At 44.0% G+C, this 18,308-nt stretch overlaps 1 protein-coding gene across 2 annotated transcripts in view; it reads right to left on the bottom strand.

Moving 5' to 3' along the window:
• Positions 1-18,308, bottom strand: part of Mboat2 (membrane bound glycerophospholipid O-acyltransferase 2) — a 128,623-nt gene that overhangs the window by 80,531 nt on the left and 29,784 nt on the right. For both annotated transcript variants that reach the window (XM_075984084.1, XM_075984085.1), the window contains exons 2-3: positions 6,982-7,127; positions 2,145-2,222 (exon numbers count right to left, since the gene is read on the bottom strand). In XM_075984084.1, coding sequence (XP_075840199.1) covers positions 2,145-2,222; positions 6,982-7,127 — 224 coding nt within the window. The remainder of the gene's footprint in view (positions 1-2,144; positions 2,223-6,981; positions 7,128-18,308) is intronic.

The following is an 18,308-nucleotide window of genomic DNA, read 5'->3' as shown; positions in this document are numbered from 1 at the left end:
TAAGTTCGAGACCAGCCTGGTCTACAAGAGCTAGTTCCAGGACAGGCTCCAAAACCACAGAGAAACCCTGTCTCGAAAAAAAAAAAAAACAAAAACAAAAAAAACCCACATTAAAAAAAAAAACCCACATTTTAAATACTAATGAATTAAAAATAACAGAGCTAGAGCCAGGTGTGGTGGTACATCCCTTTAACCCCAGCACTCAGGAGGCAGAGGCAGGTGGTCTCCAAGTTTGAGGCCAGCCTGGTCTACAAAGCAAGTTCTAGGACAGCCAGGGCTACATAGAGAAGCCGTCTGGAAGAAACCAATGAATTAAATAAGCAATAAACAAAAAAGAAGTTTGCAGAGCCGCACTCATCCAGCAGCTGCCGTCCTGTACAGGGCAGGTCTACAGCGTTCAGAGACTGACTTCACAGACTTCTGCCTTTCAGGAAAGACCGGATTTTATTTGCAAAGCTATGACCTGACTATCACTCCAACACAAGAGCCTGTCACTCTTGCTTTCGGTTATGGCAGCAGCCAAGTCCGCTGTGCACACCAATTTCATCTGCTTCTCCTTCTATCCGGGTCAGAAACGCACTGTGTTTCATCAGCTATGAAATACCACCCTGGACCTGTTATCTGTGCAAGGCTATGGAAATGGGGCTAGAAGGGCTGGAGAGGTGGCTCTTGTGTTCCCAGCATCCACATGGCTAGAACTTGAGTTCTACATGATCCAACGCCTTCTTCTGGACCCTGCAGGCACTGCACGCATGTGGTACACACTCAGACAAGTAGGCACTTGGACATACACATAAAATTTAATCTTTAAATTTTTAAAATAAGATCGTGCTGGGCGGTGGTGGCTCACGCCTTTAATCCCAGCACTCGGGAGGCAGAGGCAGGCGGATCTCTGTGAGTTCGAGACCAGCCTGGTCTACAAGAGCTAGTTCCAGGACAGGCTCCAAAACCACAGAGAAACCCTGTCTCGAAAAAAAAAATAAATAAAAATAAATAAATAAATAAATAAATAAATAAAATAGGGTCGTAATGATTCAAAGGTTGCTTCACCCAAAACACTCTTAAAATATTCTTTTTACTCTTAGAGAAATTAAAACAAAACATCTATTTTTAACTGTTAGTTCACAGAAGGAAAAGAAAAGCCAGCACGGGCTGTGTGTAAGGGAATGAAAACCACATCTGTGAAGGTCAGTCTTGTCAATTTGATTGAACTGAGGGACACTTAGGAGACTCACAGAGCAGGCTTCTAGGTATGCCTGTCTGGGCACTTCCAAAAACTGGCATGCGGGACAGCAAACCAGAGGGACCTGCCCTAAATGAGGGCAGCACCATACAACAGGCCTGCCAGCTTGTCAACAGAAAACTGTGGAGGAAGCCAGCTGCGCAGACATGAGCTAAGTCTTCCTGAGTGAGGGGTCTGTCGCTCCTGCTGTGACCTGCAGGCATCACACTCCAGCATGTCACTGTGGATGTATACCAGGAAGCCACTGGGTCTTTAGCCTCAGGCTGGAGCCACATCACTGGTCACTTTGGTAATGCTGCTCCCAAATGTACCTTACCCCTGCCTACCCTCAACTCCTGCTGTGCATCTCACAGTTGCTTAAGTCACATCCACTGATTCGGGAAATACTCACTAACATTTACTGCACACGGAACCCTGTTTCAGGGGGCTGGTTACCTCTCGGAATACTCCCTATTTCAGGGTCCCTACCTTTGAGAAACTGTTTCCACTTCTGTGTGCGAGCCAGGAACAGGGACGTTGTTTCCTTGTCTCTTCCCAGAATTCCCATGAACCACTTGGTCCTCTCTAGTTCTATTCTCTACTGCTAATTAGTGCCTAGAGACTACACTAGTAGCTGATAAACAGGGACAATTCCTGCCCTTAAGTGTTTATCTTGGAAACACTGATTTTTGTCACAAATCAGGGTTCTCCTGGTGTCTAATGGGTAGGAGCTAGGGGTGCTGCTGAACACCCCACAGTGTTACATGTCCCCAGAGAACTCTGGAGCTGATTTGCACATACCAGAGAGGGATGCGCATCCCCACTTCAGGAGCACTGTGGTGTAATAAATATGACCACTATCTTTGATCAGACTCTACTCTAGAGAAAGGTGTTTTTCTGTGTGAACGCAGTCAATACTCACTGATGCATGCTCTCCACTCCTGCTATGATCATGATGCAGTAGGAAATCCCACTCTGGACTAGAAAGTGTAAGGCATACCTAGAAAATAGGAGAATGTGTTAGAAGCAGCCACAACCATCCAATGCAAAGACTACAGGTGGGAAAGTACTTAATGTAACCTAGAAGGTTGTCTGTCTCTGTCTCTCTCTCACACACAAATAACTAAATCTTCCCAAGTCCAAATGACATTCTGCAAACACCCAGGATTGGGAGCCCCAAGCCTCAGGCCAAAGGAGCTGGATAAATAAAACCAACCTTTACAAGCCCAGCTCAAGGCCCCTGCACTCCACATATCCTAGCAACAGGAAAGCAGCGTGGGGCCATGTAGACTGAGGATGGCCGCCGCCCTCATAAGACAAGGAACAATAATTTTAAAAGGAGTAATAAACATGGATTACAGAAAAGTCCTGGCAGAAAGCCTGCTTTCTCCCCTAACTTCTCCAACACCAGCTTTCTACTTCTGTTTACCTTTGTAACAGGGTAATTCACAAAACCCCCAAATCTATTTTCAAAGCACAGGGGTCAGTCAAATGAACTTTCTTCTAAAAATCCAGTAATTTGCTATGATGTGTTTGCGGTTGGCATGGCAGTCCTTTCTAAAATTCCAATATATAAATCACCATTTAATGACAAAAGTAATTCATCTATTCGGGTCACAAATTTCAGGCAAAATATGATTTGGACCTCTGGGACTAAACTCAGCCCAAACCATCCGAGATCAGACATCACACATGCACATGTGCACAGACACACTCTTGCAGTCTTTCAACTTCTCTTTTGGATGGCATGATGTATAGAAAACTTCTGCAGTTCTCATGTACAAATTATTAAGATATTAACATACAATTAAAATTCCTTTTTATCTTCACAACAGACTGTCAGATAATATGAATGCGGGAAAACTGCTTACACATTTTTCTACAGACATATTACTAATAAGAAGCCAGCCCCAAGACAGGTCCTAAGACAGGCACTTTACCCGCTATACAGACTAGGCTAGATTACGTCTCTAAACACACACACACACACACACACACACACACACACACACGTATACACACACCACATACACACATCCAGAAAGCAATGATCTGGAATGTTGGCTATAATCAGAGGGCTTTGAGGAGACAGGAAAACATACACAAATATAAATGAAAATAGAACGAAGCTTTAAAGTAATTAATTGAAATCTCATCTACCTATTTATTGTCAACAGTTCACTAACAGACCTTTAGGTACGTTGTTGGGGACTGCTAGGTACTTTTAAGAACTGTTAATACTCAAAAGTATCTTCAACAGGATGGAAGAGCATGTCTGATTGAGGGTTACTGAGGAGAGTGTTTCCTTTTCTAGGGAATCTCCTTGGGGCATCAAGACTTGGAAGCCTATAGCAAAGAACTCCGCAAACATCACGCTAGTGGCTTGGCAGACTTCAGGCTCCCACTCCCGGCAGCATGCTTAGCTACCATTTGGCTGCAGGTGACACTTAGGCAGGTACTTGCCATGCTCGTCTCTGCTGCTGTGGTAAATGGAGGTAGAGCACTGACCAGCTCTGGATACATCTCTTTTGTGAATTCCACAACTGGAAGCAGCTCCCTACTCTAGCACTCCAGTGACAATCCTTATTCTGTCCCTCACTGTCTCACGCAACATCATTAGTACACGCACATAGGATTAGTGCCATGCTCACGGGAAGAACACTCTGGCCACTTCAGGTCTTCAGGATTATGAACTAACACATAGAAAGTCCATGAGTGTTGTAGAATAGTATTTTGAAGATGTGTTATATTTGTGTATGCTGTGGAATGTTTGTTTAATGACGCAAAGATGTGCAGCATTCTTTTATGTTGCATTTGCTTAACTCTGTGGAGCCGTGTGACTTTGCCTGCCTAAAACAACTGATTGGTCTAATAAAAAGCCTCCCAAAAGAGCAAAGAGGAAAAAAAAAACAACTATGCAGAAGTAAAAAGCTAATTCAATACCACATGAAAAGGGATAACAGAGATCGGATGAACAGAGAAATGCCGCTCCTGAGCAACCAGATAATGGGAGTACAGTCTGGGCATCCCTCACCCACAGATCCACTCAAAAACTTCCTACTCTGGAGCACCCCAGAATGCAAGCTTATTCATCGAGGTCTTCAGACAGTAAAGTCTACGTAAATATTCCAAAATCAGACACTTGTAATCCCAGGAATTTCAGACGAGGGGCACCCACCCTGGAACAGACTGAGTCTAAGACCAGCTCATGCTCCTCTGTGGTGCTCCAGGCCGCAGTAAGCACTCTCTGGTTCCATTTTACAGACGGGTAAAGCTAAGATTGCATTAAGATGGCCAAAGTCAGCAGCTGCGAGTCACAGAGCACTGAGACTCAGTCTGGGTCTGTCCAGCTTCAAACATCTAAGCGTTCATCACCCTACACTCTGCTGGACAATTTGTGTTCCATTTGTTTGTTGTGTGTGTGCTGTGTATGCCCGTGTTCCTTTGGAAGTCAGAGGACAATAGCCAGGACTCAGTTCAGTCCCTTTGTCACGTGGGTTCTAGGGATCAAACTCAGGTCACCTGGCTTGGCAGCAAGCACCTTTGCCCACTAAGCCAGCTCACTGGCCAATCAATACTATATAGTCTTAGCAAAGCTATTACAATGAATATAAGAGGCTTGTAGGCACTAAGAAAAATGGAGGGGAGACTAAGCAGAAGTAGGTGAAGTGAACAATTATGTTAATTATATTTACAGAGCCAATATGTCCTCCAAAAGGGAAGTTGTAAAAATCAGTGAGAGGGTTGCCTCTGAGCAAAAGAAAAAGAAAAAAACACTAACAAAGCAAAGTTAAAGAATAAACCAGAATACTTACCATTAACTAATTCTAACTAATAAAAAGTTAACTTACTCTCTCCCTCTTACCAAAAGAAGAGGAGAGGGAGGAAGAACCCAGTGAAGCAAATAAATCTCTTGCTACCATATGTAACTTGAAATTCAGGACAACGTAACCTTGAGCTCAGGTTTGGTAACTAGGACGCTGTGTTAGAAGGTATCCATGACGATTTAACATGGTGAAACACCGCAGTGAAGAGACTCATGCACTCTGCCCCCACACCCACCCTCCCCTGCCCGCTGCACTCCCCTGCCTTTCCACAGAGCACAAAGTGAAGTGAGCCCTCATGAAAACAGGCTGCACACACATATGGGATACTTAGCTGCTGATGAGAGAATGCACACACTGAGAGACACATTCAGTGTGCTCCAGGAATGGGGGCAGATAAAATAAGGAGCGTGGAGTGTTAGTAACTGTTGAAGCTGGGGAATCAGGGAACTACAGTCCATCCATGTAGTCCATGTTGTGAAAGCTCTATGATGTTTAAAAACATACACTGCTCCTACAAGTCAAAATAGAAACCTCAGGAAACTTCAATGATATACATACTTAATGCCATCCAAACAGTGAAAAGCTCCATATATACTTGGATCTTAAGATATCGAGGCAAAAATCCCAACACCACGTACAGTACCGAGGGCTATCAGAGAGCCAAAGGCAGTATGGTAGAGATGAAACAAATGATGCTCACTTGATTGATCTGTGGTAAGTAAGCATGGGTAAATTATACTTAGCTGGCTTTTCATGAGGTCCTAGGAAACACTTGCAACTGTTGGAGGCAAAGGGCAGATGGAGAAACACCAGGCAGTGCAGCCCTGGTAAGGACAAAGCCTGAACACCTGGAGAAAAGCGCACTGTTAGCCTAAGAGTGCACCGGCTCTCCAGCCCGCCGTGGAAGGCTCACATGTGCGGGTCAAGTCGGTACACATCCAGCTCTCTCACAGCCTCCTCAGCTCAGACAGGTGCCTGCAGAAGAGCAAGCCAGACTCCTTGTCTGTGAATGGCGAGCACTTCCGAGTGCTCGCCCAGGAGGGAAACCTGTGAGTCATCAGAAGCCCTTCTACCCAGAGTCTCTGCAGCCTTGCCAAGAGTGACTGAGCACCTTCCAGCCATGCCTTCCTCGTTCAGACATGCACGCAGGTGCCAAGAAGCAGCACAGGCCGTGCTCAGATTGTAGCTCTCAGGCTAGCCAAATGAGGAAGACTGGGACTAGCTAACACAAACATGCGCGCGTGCACATGCACGCACGCACACACATGCACACACACACCACACACATGCACACTAATAATGTACACCACACATGCACACACACCATGCACGCACACACCACACACACATGCACCACACGCAAACACGCACATGCACACAAACACACACTACGCACACACAGACACCATGCACACGAACACATACCACACACACACCATGCACACACATACACCACACAACCCCCACACCACACACATTTGAAGAATCCAGAGGAAAAACTTCTCTCTTAATTTTTCCTCCACTGAGAACAAACAAAAGCCTCTTTGTTGCTACCAGTAGGAGAGTCAATCAAGTGGGCTTTCCCAGGCTCGTCAGAGTCAACAACACAGAGAAAACCCAAAGGAACAAACAACACAACAATTTCCTGCTTGTTTCAGCATAAAATATTTTCAAGATGGGCGAACAGAACTACTTAACAGACTGTCTTTCTAAGTCCCCCTTGGTCCCTGTTCATAAATCATAAACAATAAATCTTCCCTAAGACAAAGTGAGAGATTCCCATTCCCAACCCACTGTTTCTAAAGATTTTGAAAGTTAGCCTTGAAAGAAAACTTTGTAAGCCAATTTCAGAACAAAAGCCATGTATTTCTCTACACACTCAATTCTCAAACAGACCTACAGCGTTCACTTACACATGATCAAAATACTTACCATCCAAAGCAAAAAAATGCAAGATAAAGGCCCAAAAGGGTTGCAACTACGTGTCTGATAAAAGAGCTAGTTTTGCTTGAATGGAGATAAGTTCGAAACCAAACGGCTGCTAACAAGGCAAAGAGTTGGCACACTACAAAGTTGACCTGTAAAGAAAAATTAAAATCTGTGTTAGCAACAGACTGGAATCCTTCAATGTTACACTTAACAGAACACCACAGTCAATATAAAAACTAAGTTCTTTCCATTTATAAAAACCAAAAACCAACAAATGGGGCATTTCCCAGGGAGGAGCTTCAAGTTTAAGCGATGGGTCAATATCCATTCCCTGCATCGGCCCTGACAGGAGACAGGTGTGTGCAGGACACCTGGAAGGAAAGAGACAACAGTGGAGGCACGGGGATGGAAAGCACAGGGCACTCTGTGGGTTTAGGGACAGAGCAACCCATTTAGACAATTCAGGCCTTAACAAATGGTGGGAAAGTAAAGCTCCAAGCTTCCCAGAATGCTCAGGGCAGGGTCAATCTCCCCTGAGTCCTCAGTGGCAAGAAGGCTTAGGGCTACAGATTCAGTGGCGTGGGGACACAGGACTATCCCTGGAGTGGAACAGAATGGCGCTGCTGTGGTGTGAACATCACTGCTGTGGCTTAGCTAGATGGTAAAGGTAAAAGATAGCAGGTAAGACACAGAACCCTTGATGTGTGTTGGGCGGGGAGCACACACCTTTCCCAAGTCTAGCAGGGCTACCCTTGAACTCCCCACCATGCTCAGAGCCACCTTCCTGACAGGCAGAGGCAAGCTCGAGGCGCTTGCTCCCCACCCACAGGCCTGAGGAAAGGATGTCTTGTGGAATGTGAAGGCTTAAGGAAAGAAGTTGCTGTTTCCCTTGGGAGACTCTTCCCCTGAAGTGTGCAGGGTGATACTTCTAAAGGCCTGTATCTAAAGCACCCCTTTCCTGCATGATAGACAAGCAGGCTCTTGCCTTGTGTCGTGACGGATGCCAGCGGTGCTGGTGTGCTGAGACCGCTGCTCTCTGGAGCACATTCAGTGCCAAACCAATGTCTCTCTGGCGGGTTCTAGCACTTTCTCCTCCTACAGTTTTAACTGTGTTTTTGAGAATTAGCCAAAAGTAAAGACAATTGGAAAATGACTACTCTTGACACTAATTACTAACATCTATCTACGTGATTCTCAGACTTTTAAAAACCTTCAAGTCCTTCCATCCTTTCTCTCAAATGTATCTTAATTAAACAAACAAAAAATATAGAGCATTTGCAATAGAGAAAAAAACACAAGTGAGCTGGAAAGGAAATCTTGACCCTCTCCCAGGGTAACTAGACTCTGACAGGAAAAGCATGCACACACAGGAACACTGGCAGACGTTAGAGAGCCTTGTAGAAGCTGTTTTGAGAACAAGCTTCAATGAAAATGTCAAAACGAGGTGACAAGGGGACTGGCAGGCAGGGACAGCAGTTCCCGGTGCCAGCAGAGTGCCACCACCCCGAGGAGCTTGCTTTCTCCCAGTGCTCACCCTCTGTCACACATTTTTATATAACATGAAGTTATGACCGCAATACAAGTAGTCTATAAAACTTTACAGACTTAATAATCATCTACTCTTTCACATCAAGGACATTGAGACCAGGCCTCACTCTACACAACCACAATTTCTGGCACACAAACTCTACTTTAAAAAAAAATGTCCAATACAGATTCCAATAACCCAAGGAATGAGAGCCCCACGCTGGACAATAGGGGAAAGGTCATCCTGAGGAACAAGCAATTTAAGGGGCAATGGGTGTGTGGGGAGATGAGGGAGCGAGCTCAGCAAGGGCACTCTGGATGTGTGCATCTAATAACAGGTTCCAAGACCCGTGAAAGGGATCACAACACAAACGCAGGTTAAGAACCACTGGTCTAGAGCCTTGAGACAAATGTTGAGTCTGAGAGCTGTGGACACCTTGGAAAGGAGCTACAGAGAGACAAGATGAAGTTGGCCAGGACCTTGCCTGAGCCCTAAAGCTAAAGGATCCCAGCAGCAGAAAAGCAAGCAGTCTTGGGAACTGTAAAAGAAGACCCAGGGAACAGATGCCAAGAGGCTGTAGGCACTGTCACCATAAGGGCAAGGCTGGGGCAGTAGCTGCCAACCCTAGCAGATCTCCACTGCTCTCTGGAAAGTATCTTTCTCCCAATCACTCACCCTCTTCCCTAGCACCAAGTTCAAACTGGCTTTCTAGTTAAGTAAATACAGCTTTACCAGTGACCTTGGCAAGAGTAGCTGAAAAATTCCCAGGGGCACATTTTATAGATCAGGAAATGGTCTCAGTATTTAGGTGAAGTCACTAAAGCCGGGGAGTAAAACCCTTCACTTCCCACTACTTGTCAGATAGCTATGCCTGGGATGTAGCCTACAGGGAAGATGCTTTCTTCTAAATGGGAAGAATTTGGAATAAAAGGACTTCGTTTTTCTTTTACTTTTTAAATATTTATTCTCTCTCTCTCTCTCTCTCTCTCTCTCTCTCTCTGTGTGTGTGTGTGTGTGTGTGTGTGTGTGTGTGTGTGTGCACATTTGCCGTAACATGCATTGGAAGGTCAGAGGACAAGGTATGGGGAATATTTCTTGATGATTCTTAAATGTATCTTAAAACTATTAAAACCTAAAGTTAACACCATCTATCCTTCTCTTCCAAACAGAATTACCTATCTTGTTCTATGTGCTATTTTGTTTTTTTAAGTATCTAATATCTGTTCTTTTGCCTTCTCTGCCTCTCTCTCTGGTCCCCTTCTTCCTCCTTCATCCAACATGACCCATGTCCTTTTAGGGAGAGGGACGAGGATAAGGGAGATGACTCCAAAGTTAAAGGATTGTACCACCACACCTGGACACTGGGGTTTAAAACCTGGAACCCACACTGGAGGAAAACGCTAATGCCTGCAAACTCTTCTCTGAGTCTGTGCATGTGTGTAAAAGACCATGTGTGTACATGCTTGTATGCACATATACCAATGTAAAACTATCCTTTTAACAATGCGGTCAGCTCTCTACCAGTTTTAACCAGCCATGGGTTGAACATACCATATATATATATCGAACACGTCGGCCTCCCTTGTTATTCCCCACCAGTCCAGCAAAGCAGCTGTTTACACGGCATTTACATCACACTAGGTATTCCAGGTCACTTATCACAATTTAAATGAACGGAAGAATGTGCACTGGCTATGGCAAATACAGTACATTTTACAGAGGGGCTGTGAACATCCACTGTATCTGGCAAGGTTCTAGAACCCATCTCTCGCAACACAGAGGAATCGCTGCATCCTGTTCCAGTGACCTGATATTGAAATGATATGCCTTTGAGAAAACTGCTTTAAGTAATCTGGAAGTGGAGAATGGAAGGCAGACAGGACAAAGGAGAGAAAGGAAAATGAAAACCCCGGCTACTTTGAGCCTGACTCACTACACTCCTCATTTCACACAGAAGCAGCCTTTACAGCAGCTGCAGAGACTCTGATAAAGAAGCCCCAGCTGAAGATACACCAAAGGACTTGCCCTGTCAGGGGTTTGTTCTCCTCATCAGCAAGGGACATGGCACTCAACCCTACGTACCTTGTGCCCCTTTAAGTGACGGCAACAACACTGACTAAAGGACATTCAAAGACAGTAGTAATGCCCCAGAATAAATTTGTAAAGGCAACTAGGAATTTTAGAAGTTGTTTTCCAGAAGAAACCACGAATGTTCCTGAAGAGAAACTACAGACTGATAGTCTTTGTTTGTTGCTTGGTTTTAAGTACTTAAAGATTTTAAGACTATATATGGGGGGAGGGCAAAAAATGAAAAGTGAAAAAATGAAAAATGAAAAGGGAGGAAAATACTGCAAAACCAAGGAAAGGAAAGCAAAGTCCCTTCTTGGGAAAATTATGACCTCTACAAGAAAATTGGATGGCATAGACAATTTATAGAAGTCATATCCAATAGAACTCTGAAATAGTCTTAATTCTAAGGGGCACAAGCTAACCCATTAGTGAGGCACTGTGTTCCAACTCTTAATGGAGAGAGACTGACTGGTACCTGAAGCAGGCAGGTACTTCAGGGGCAGAACAGTCATGTTCAGATCTGCCTTTTTGTCTGCAATGTCCCAGAAATGATGAGGTACAAAGGCTTCAATGCCAGCCCATGATCAGACATGGGGGCGATAAAGACTAGACATCTTAGGAATGGCTTATTACTGCAGCAAACCTTAGCTTATCCTGACTAGATGTGAAAGTTAACACCATAGACATCCTAGATAATGTAAGAGAATAGTGCGTATCTAATCCAAATAATAATTTAACAATGCCAACTTATGGATAAAACAGATTTCCTACATAAATACTTGAAGCTTCGATGGAACAAAACTTCCAACACTGTGATTGACAATGCAGAAAAAAGAATATTAAAATATACTCCTGCCGACCACTTGGACAGAGAGACTGGAGGAGGATCTCAAGGTCGGGGCAGACTGGGCTTCATAGTGAAACTGTCTCAAAAAAGAATTAAAATATAAATACAAAGAACTCTTAAAAGATAGTGGGGGGAAAAAAGATAGTGGGGGGAGGGGCTGGAGAGATGGCTCAGAGGTTAAGAGCATTGCCTGCTCTACCAAAGGTCCTGAGTTCAATTCCCAGCAACCACATGGTGGCTCACAGCCATCTGTAATGGGATCTGGTGCCCTCTTCTGGCCTGGATGCACACACAGACAGAATATTGTATACATAATAAATAAATAAATATTTAAAAAAAAGATAGTGGGGGGGAGTCATTTGAAAGAAGAACCTAGCACACAAGCCATGAAAATAAATCACAAATTAGATATTATTAAATGTTCTTAATGAAAAGCACAAGTTACAATGTAGAAAGTCAGCTGGTCTGTGCACATGCATTCACTAAATGCGTATCTCTACTCGTTACATGCCTGCTGTGTACTTGATGCTAGACATTACTGCTGTCAGCAGAGAGTCTGTGCCTATCAGCCATACTTCGCTAACGGTAGGTAGCTCAACCATCACCAGGTGAGCACCAGAGCCCATGCTACCAACCATAAGCTATTCTGTTTCCATATGCTCCAGCCTAGAAAAACTAGACATCAAGACATTAGCTGGACGAGGTCATGGAGAAAGACTTGAAATGCCCCAGGATATGCACAATACTCCTTCCCAACCCTGTCCCCTGCATTCCTCACCAGTCTAGAGACGGCTGTAGCACTCCCCTGTGTATGGTCACACGTTTTATGCATTTTTCTATCTTATATTGCTTTGAATGTCCAACTTTCTAAACAGACGGAGCCCCTGCAGCGACTCTCAACCTTTCGTTCCTGGTGTCCGTCTGGGCGGTACACACCCTGCACCTTATGCACTGCAATACTTGTTGCGCGGTTTTCCGCTGTGTGACTTGTGATTCAGACTCACGGGAAAGCATCTTCCCCTGAAGCGCATGCAGCGAAACTGCTCTCTAAGCAGCTTAGGCCTGCTCAGGTGCCCACTCAGCAAGTACGTGCCCTTGTGCCACAAGCCTGGCGACATTTGGTTCTGGCAGACTTTGCATTTTCACCAGTTTGTGAACAGAAGATTTTATTATCTCACTGCTTTTTAAAGCTGTCTTTTTTCCCCCATCAATCTGCTGAACATTAAGCTTCCCCTTGACATCCTCTTCCTATTTTTCTATTGGGTTTAATTTTCCCGGTGACTTTTTTTTTTCTTTATTCGCGTCCACTGTTTTGCAGAGAGCATCTGTCAGTCTGCGACTGCCTTTTTATCTGTACCTGTGTTCTCCTGGAATAGTGTGTTTCCTCCATGGCACACGTGGTCTTTAGCTTTTGACACCACACACAACTGCAATACCTAAATACGTGATGTGCGTCTAGGCATGTCTTGAGTAGAAAAAAAACAAACAGAAAATAGTTGATGAAGCAGAAAATAAGTTGCTGAGTGAGAGAAACCAGAAATCTGAGTGCTGAACTTTGGGCATTAAGGACATTAATATACTCATCAGTTTCCTACTTTAGCCACCGTAGCACCCCCAGAGCCAGCAGCCCGAGTCTAAGTAGAACACCTCACTGCATTCACAACTCCAAATTTCCCTCAATGCTTGGGTCATCAGGGGCATCACATGGCAGATGGAGGATGCGCTTCTACCTCAGGGTTCCCAAACTGAAACTTTCCCCGCGTGCTCACGGACTCGGGGTGCACAGGCTTTAGAGCTGTGACAGTGCACACAGTCACATCCTGGATGAGCAACAGGCAGCATTTGCTCTTCTCAAGCTTTAAACTTCACCTACTGGAGCAGGTGTAGGGGCTCCCGGGGGTTCAAAATTCATGACAATTTTCTAGCATGCTTTCATCCTTCACTATGGCAGCCGGGAGCCACACATGGCCACAACTGCATATCTGAACTGAGGTGGGTCTTAAGTGCAAATACACACCAGACCTCAAAGGCTTAGAACGAGTAATGTCTTCAATGCAAAATACCTAATTAATAATTTTATAACCAGGAATAGTGTCATATACCTATAGTTAGTTCTAGTGCCTGGGAGATCTGGGCAGGAAATGGCTTGACTCCCAGGAGTTCCACCCTAGCTTGGACAACATAATGAGATCCCGTTTCAAAACGTATATAGAACACATTGAAATAATGTTTCCAGCATGTTTGCTAAAGAGAAGATCACAAACACAGTTGACTTCAATGGGATGCCCTGTTCTAACGCTACTTTGTAATAACATGAAGGAGTTTTGTATAATACACATTCTTTGTAAGACTCTGCACTGATTAGCAGGAGAATGAAAAGAAGCCAGGCAGACAGCCAAGCGCCAAAGATCAAGGGTGCTCCCCAGCTCCCAAGACAGAATGTCTTCAGCTTTGGGGATGCTGTCCTCAGCTCCATCGGGTACAGTTAGTGCAGAATCATCAGCAGGAAAGTCACAAAGAGACTTCTGGATATTCCTGTGTGTGAAATGGGGCTGAACTTTTTTATATAACTTCTCCAGGTAAAATTCACGTGCAGTTTACTATAAAACAAATGTCCTTCCCTGCCAACACAGTCTGCTTCGACCCAACTTCAAATTCAAGCAGAAATGAGAGGGCCCAGATACATAGACTCATGTCTTAAATCTTTGTGAGTCAATATTAGCTAAGCCCTAAATAAGGCAGTATTGCCCTCTCACCACGTAAGCCAGACTTTAAAGTCTGGCAATATCAAGTGTAGACTTCAATGTCTGAGTAAGGATTTCTCACAGATGGCTAACACCAACTTGAGAAAACTGGTTGGCATTTTCTTACAGAATCAAAGACTGTCTCCCTACAGCTAGCCACCCGCTAGTTATGGGCAGAACACCGGCAATGAATGAGACAGAGACAATGCCCAAGCATACTGTGATAACGTTCATCCAAGGAGAAACTAGACAGGATAATGGAAGTAACGGCATAAATACCAGAACACGCGCTGAACTCAGCATACACTCCTGTGCAAGATCAGACACACATACATATACAAACATAACCATAGTTCATTAACGGTCCCAAAAAGCAAGCAATAATCCACACTGGCTGAGGCTATCCACCTAAGTGATCAAACTGTAACAAATATGAAGGTGACTTCATGTCACTACTAAAGTCACTTAAGTGCTTGTTTATGGCAGGAGGGAGCAGGTTACAAGAAGAGATATATTGGGCCCTGGTCATTTTTTTTTACTTTTATTTATGAATGTTACACTGGTATTATTGGAAATAGACATGAAAAGTACGTAACAGCGGCAACAAGACAACAAGACAGAGGGTCACGCAACAGCCCAAGGTAGCTCTGCCTTGCTGTGACTGAAGGAGCCCAGCTACTGCTGCTCTGTGGCTCCACCATCCAGAACCTCAATTCTGTAGCATCCAGGTATCGGGAAGGAACCATCAGAGCATGGAAGACCGTCACCTGTTTCTACAGAGCCGTGGACTGAATGTGTGTCACAGATCCCTGCGACTGAGATTTACAGACTAAGCTAATAACAATCCACCCAGGCGATCTGGGAAGTGTCTTCAAGCTATAGTCTAAGTCAAGAAGAGCCATACTTGGTAAACAGCTGACCTGCCTCTACCGTTCATGTCGTTTACACTTTACTGTATGGGAACTGTATTTGTGACATGAAAGAAAGAAAGAAAGAAAGAAAGAAAGAAAGAAAGAAAGAAAGAAAGAAAGAAAGAAAGAAAGGGGAAGGAAAGGAAAGGAAAGGAAAGGAAAGGAAAGGAAAGGAAAGGAAAGGAAAGGAAACGAAAAGGCTAGCCAGGTGATGGTGTTGCACACCTTTAATCCCAGTACTTGGGAGGCAGAGGTAGGTAGATCTCTGTGAGTCAAAGCAAGTTCCAAGATAGCCAGGGCAACAAAGAGAAACCCTGTGTATGGGGGGGGGGCAGTCTACTCCTGCTATATCTAAGCGACCATGAGTCTGTCCTAAGAAATAAAATGTGTTTTAGATACGAAATTAAGCTACCAGGTCAAGCCATGGAACCGTCAGCTAGTATTATGTTAGGCTCATAGACCTTAAGTCTACTATGCTTGCTGAGCATATAACATCCTAAAATCCTAAGCTCACTGAAAGACCATGCTGTACATGCATGCAATACACATTCACCCTGGGAGGGTGCTTGTAGGTATCCCCCTGCCTCCAACCCCACAAGCAGGAGGGTCATAAGTGCCCATCATAATCCAGCCTGTTCTCTGCTGGGGCAAACACTGTCACGTTCTCCTGGAGGAACTCAGGGGAAGTTGTGCTGTCAGTGGCCTCTCTGTGCAAACCTCCAGCATCGCCTTCTCCCTTAGCTCCTGCCCTTCGACCTCATGTCCCGTGCGTCTTTAAACCCACCTCTGCAAACACTCTGTAGTGCTTCTCCCAGAGTCCCCTTCGGCTGACAGGCAAGCTTCTCGAGAGCAGGACTGTGTGGTGACCATCCTCATTTCTCGCTAACCTCACAAATAAGACCTGAGTGAGGCCATGATGCTGCCGCCAGCGGAGAGTCTCACTGTCAGGACCCCGGCCCCCCTGAGTGACAGACACCCAGCTCCAGAGCTACTACTGAGACATTTTCCTGGGCAAGACAAGTGCTCTTCTTGACTCCACAACACCAAGGGTGCAAATGTGCACACATCTGGTTTTTCTCCACGCAGGTGCTGAGGAAACATTAAGGCTTTCTTGTTGAGGAAATGACACTGTCCTCTTCTGAAAGGTTACAAATTAAGCCTCAGCATCTTCCCAGGGGGAAATTTCTGAGAAACATGAAAACCACAATGTGGTTTTCCACCATAGATTGACGAGCAAATGCCATTTGGAGAATACCATTTCCAAAGCCCTTGGCTTTGTCAAATTCATGTATATACTAGCCAACTAAGGAAAGGTGGGTCTTTCTGGAGTTTGTTGTAACAATTTTTTCTTTCTTTTGTTTTTTGAGACAAGGTTTCTCTGTGTAGTCCTGGCTGTCCTGAAAAACTCTATGTAGATCAGGCTGGCCTTGAACTAACAGAGATCCATCTGCCTCTGACTCCTAAGAACTGGGATTAAAGGTGTGCACCACCACACCTGACCCACAATTTCTAAACTGTAAAATACCAATATATAGTTTTCTTAAAGTCAAAATTGAACTCTATACTAAGTGTTTTAGAAATATAAAATGTTGGTTAGTAATTTATTACTTCTTTGACAGCAGGTAAACATTAAAAGTCACTTAAAAGATTTTTTTTAAGTTCTAAGAAATGAAAGAATAGAGCTAGAGAGAAGGCTCAGCAATTAACAGTGCTTTTTGATCTTCTAGAGGACCTGAGTTCAGATCCCAGAAGACATGTCAGGTGGCTCTCACAACCACCTATAACTCTAGAACAACAAAAATAAATAATAAAAGAACATTTCTAAAAGAATAATAAAAAATTCAACATCAGACTGACTTTCAAATTTCTTGATCTGAATAATTATGTAAATGTATGAAATTACCAAGAAATAGTTTTTAAAAAATCGCCAGGCGGTGGTGGCGCACACCTTTAATCCCAGCACTTGGGAGGCAGAGACAGGCAGATCTCTGGGAGTTCGAGGCCAGCCTGCTCTACAAGAGCTAGTTCCGGGATGGACACCAAAGCTAAAGAAACCCTGTCTCGAAAAACAAAAACAAAAAAGAACAATGTCAGACTGGCTTTAGCATCTCTAGCTTTCCACATTGCTAAATGAAACAATCCTATCATAGATACTTATTAAAAGAGGGGGGGCTCCACACAGACTCAGAATCAGCATACCACATCCAACAATTTCAAACACCTACAAATGAGCAGAGGGAACAGGAAGTAACAGAAAATAATTAACTACTCAATGAAGCTTTTATGAAATGTCACTCTGACAAGATTAAGATAACTCATTCTGGTTAATTTGTAATTGTCTTTGGGTGTTTACTATAGAGTTATGTAAAATATCAGTTACAGAGCAACACAGGAAGAGGGCAAAACAGTCAGCAAAGGGTAGCTGGCATCTGTTAGGAACCAACAATGTGCGCTTAGACAAGTCACTAATCTCGCTCAACTTCAGGACAGAAACCACGAGCTTTCATGTGATAACAGACAATAGGGGAAATATGATCAAAACTCAAAATCCCACATCTAATGGCAACAAGAAACAGTAAGTACACATAATCTTAAAAATAAATATACAAACCTACATATGCAAAATTTTAAATGCTATAGGAAGATTTTTTTCAATGCATGGATATGCAAAAAGGCACACTTCCCAGACAGGGAGATCCAGTACCATGAAGATATTAATTTCTCCCTCATTAATCCAGTCAATAAATGTCAATAGGCTTTTATAAAAAAGAAAAAACCTGATTTTAAATTAATGAAGATACATTAGACTACCAGGAAATATATAATAAACTTTCCCTTTCAGACAGCAGAGTTCTTTCTTTTTTAAGCTGAGATGATGAAGGTCCCCAGTAGCCACATAAAAATCCAGACATGGCGGTGAAGTCCCAGGGCTGGGGGAATTCGCCCCACAAAGTCATTCCCTGGCTTCTATGTGCACACTGTGGTACCCAGGCCCCCACAAGCCTGCCCTCACAAAGTGCATACAATACCCACAGAAACACCAATAAACACAATTTTTAAATGTTTAGATTTAGACGTTTTATTTTATGTGGATGAGTATTCTTGCATGCAAGTCTGCACACCCCATGCATGCCTGGTGCCTGCAGAGGTCATAAGGCAACACTGGAACTGGAGTTACCGATGGTTGTGAGTCAAATCCAGGTCCTCTGCAAAACAAGGGGTCTTGACCT

Source organism: Microtus pennsylvanicus, chromosome 8, assembly GCF_037038515.1.
Source record: "Microtus pennsylvanicus isolate mMicPen1 chromosome 8, mMicPen1.hap1, whole genome shotgun sequence".
Taxonomy (NCBI): Eukaryota; Metazoa; Chordata; class Mammalia; order Rodentia; family Cricetidae; genus Microtus; species Microtus pennsylvanicus.
This window is presented reverse-complemented; position numbering and strand designations above follow the sequence as displayed.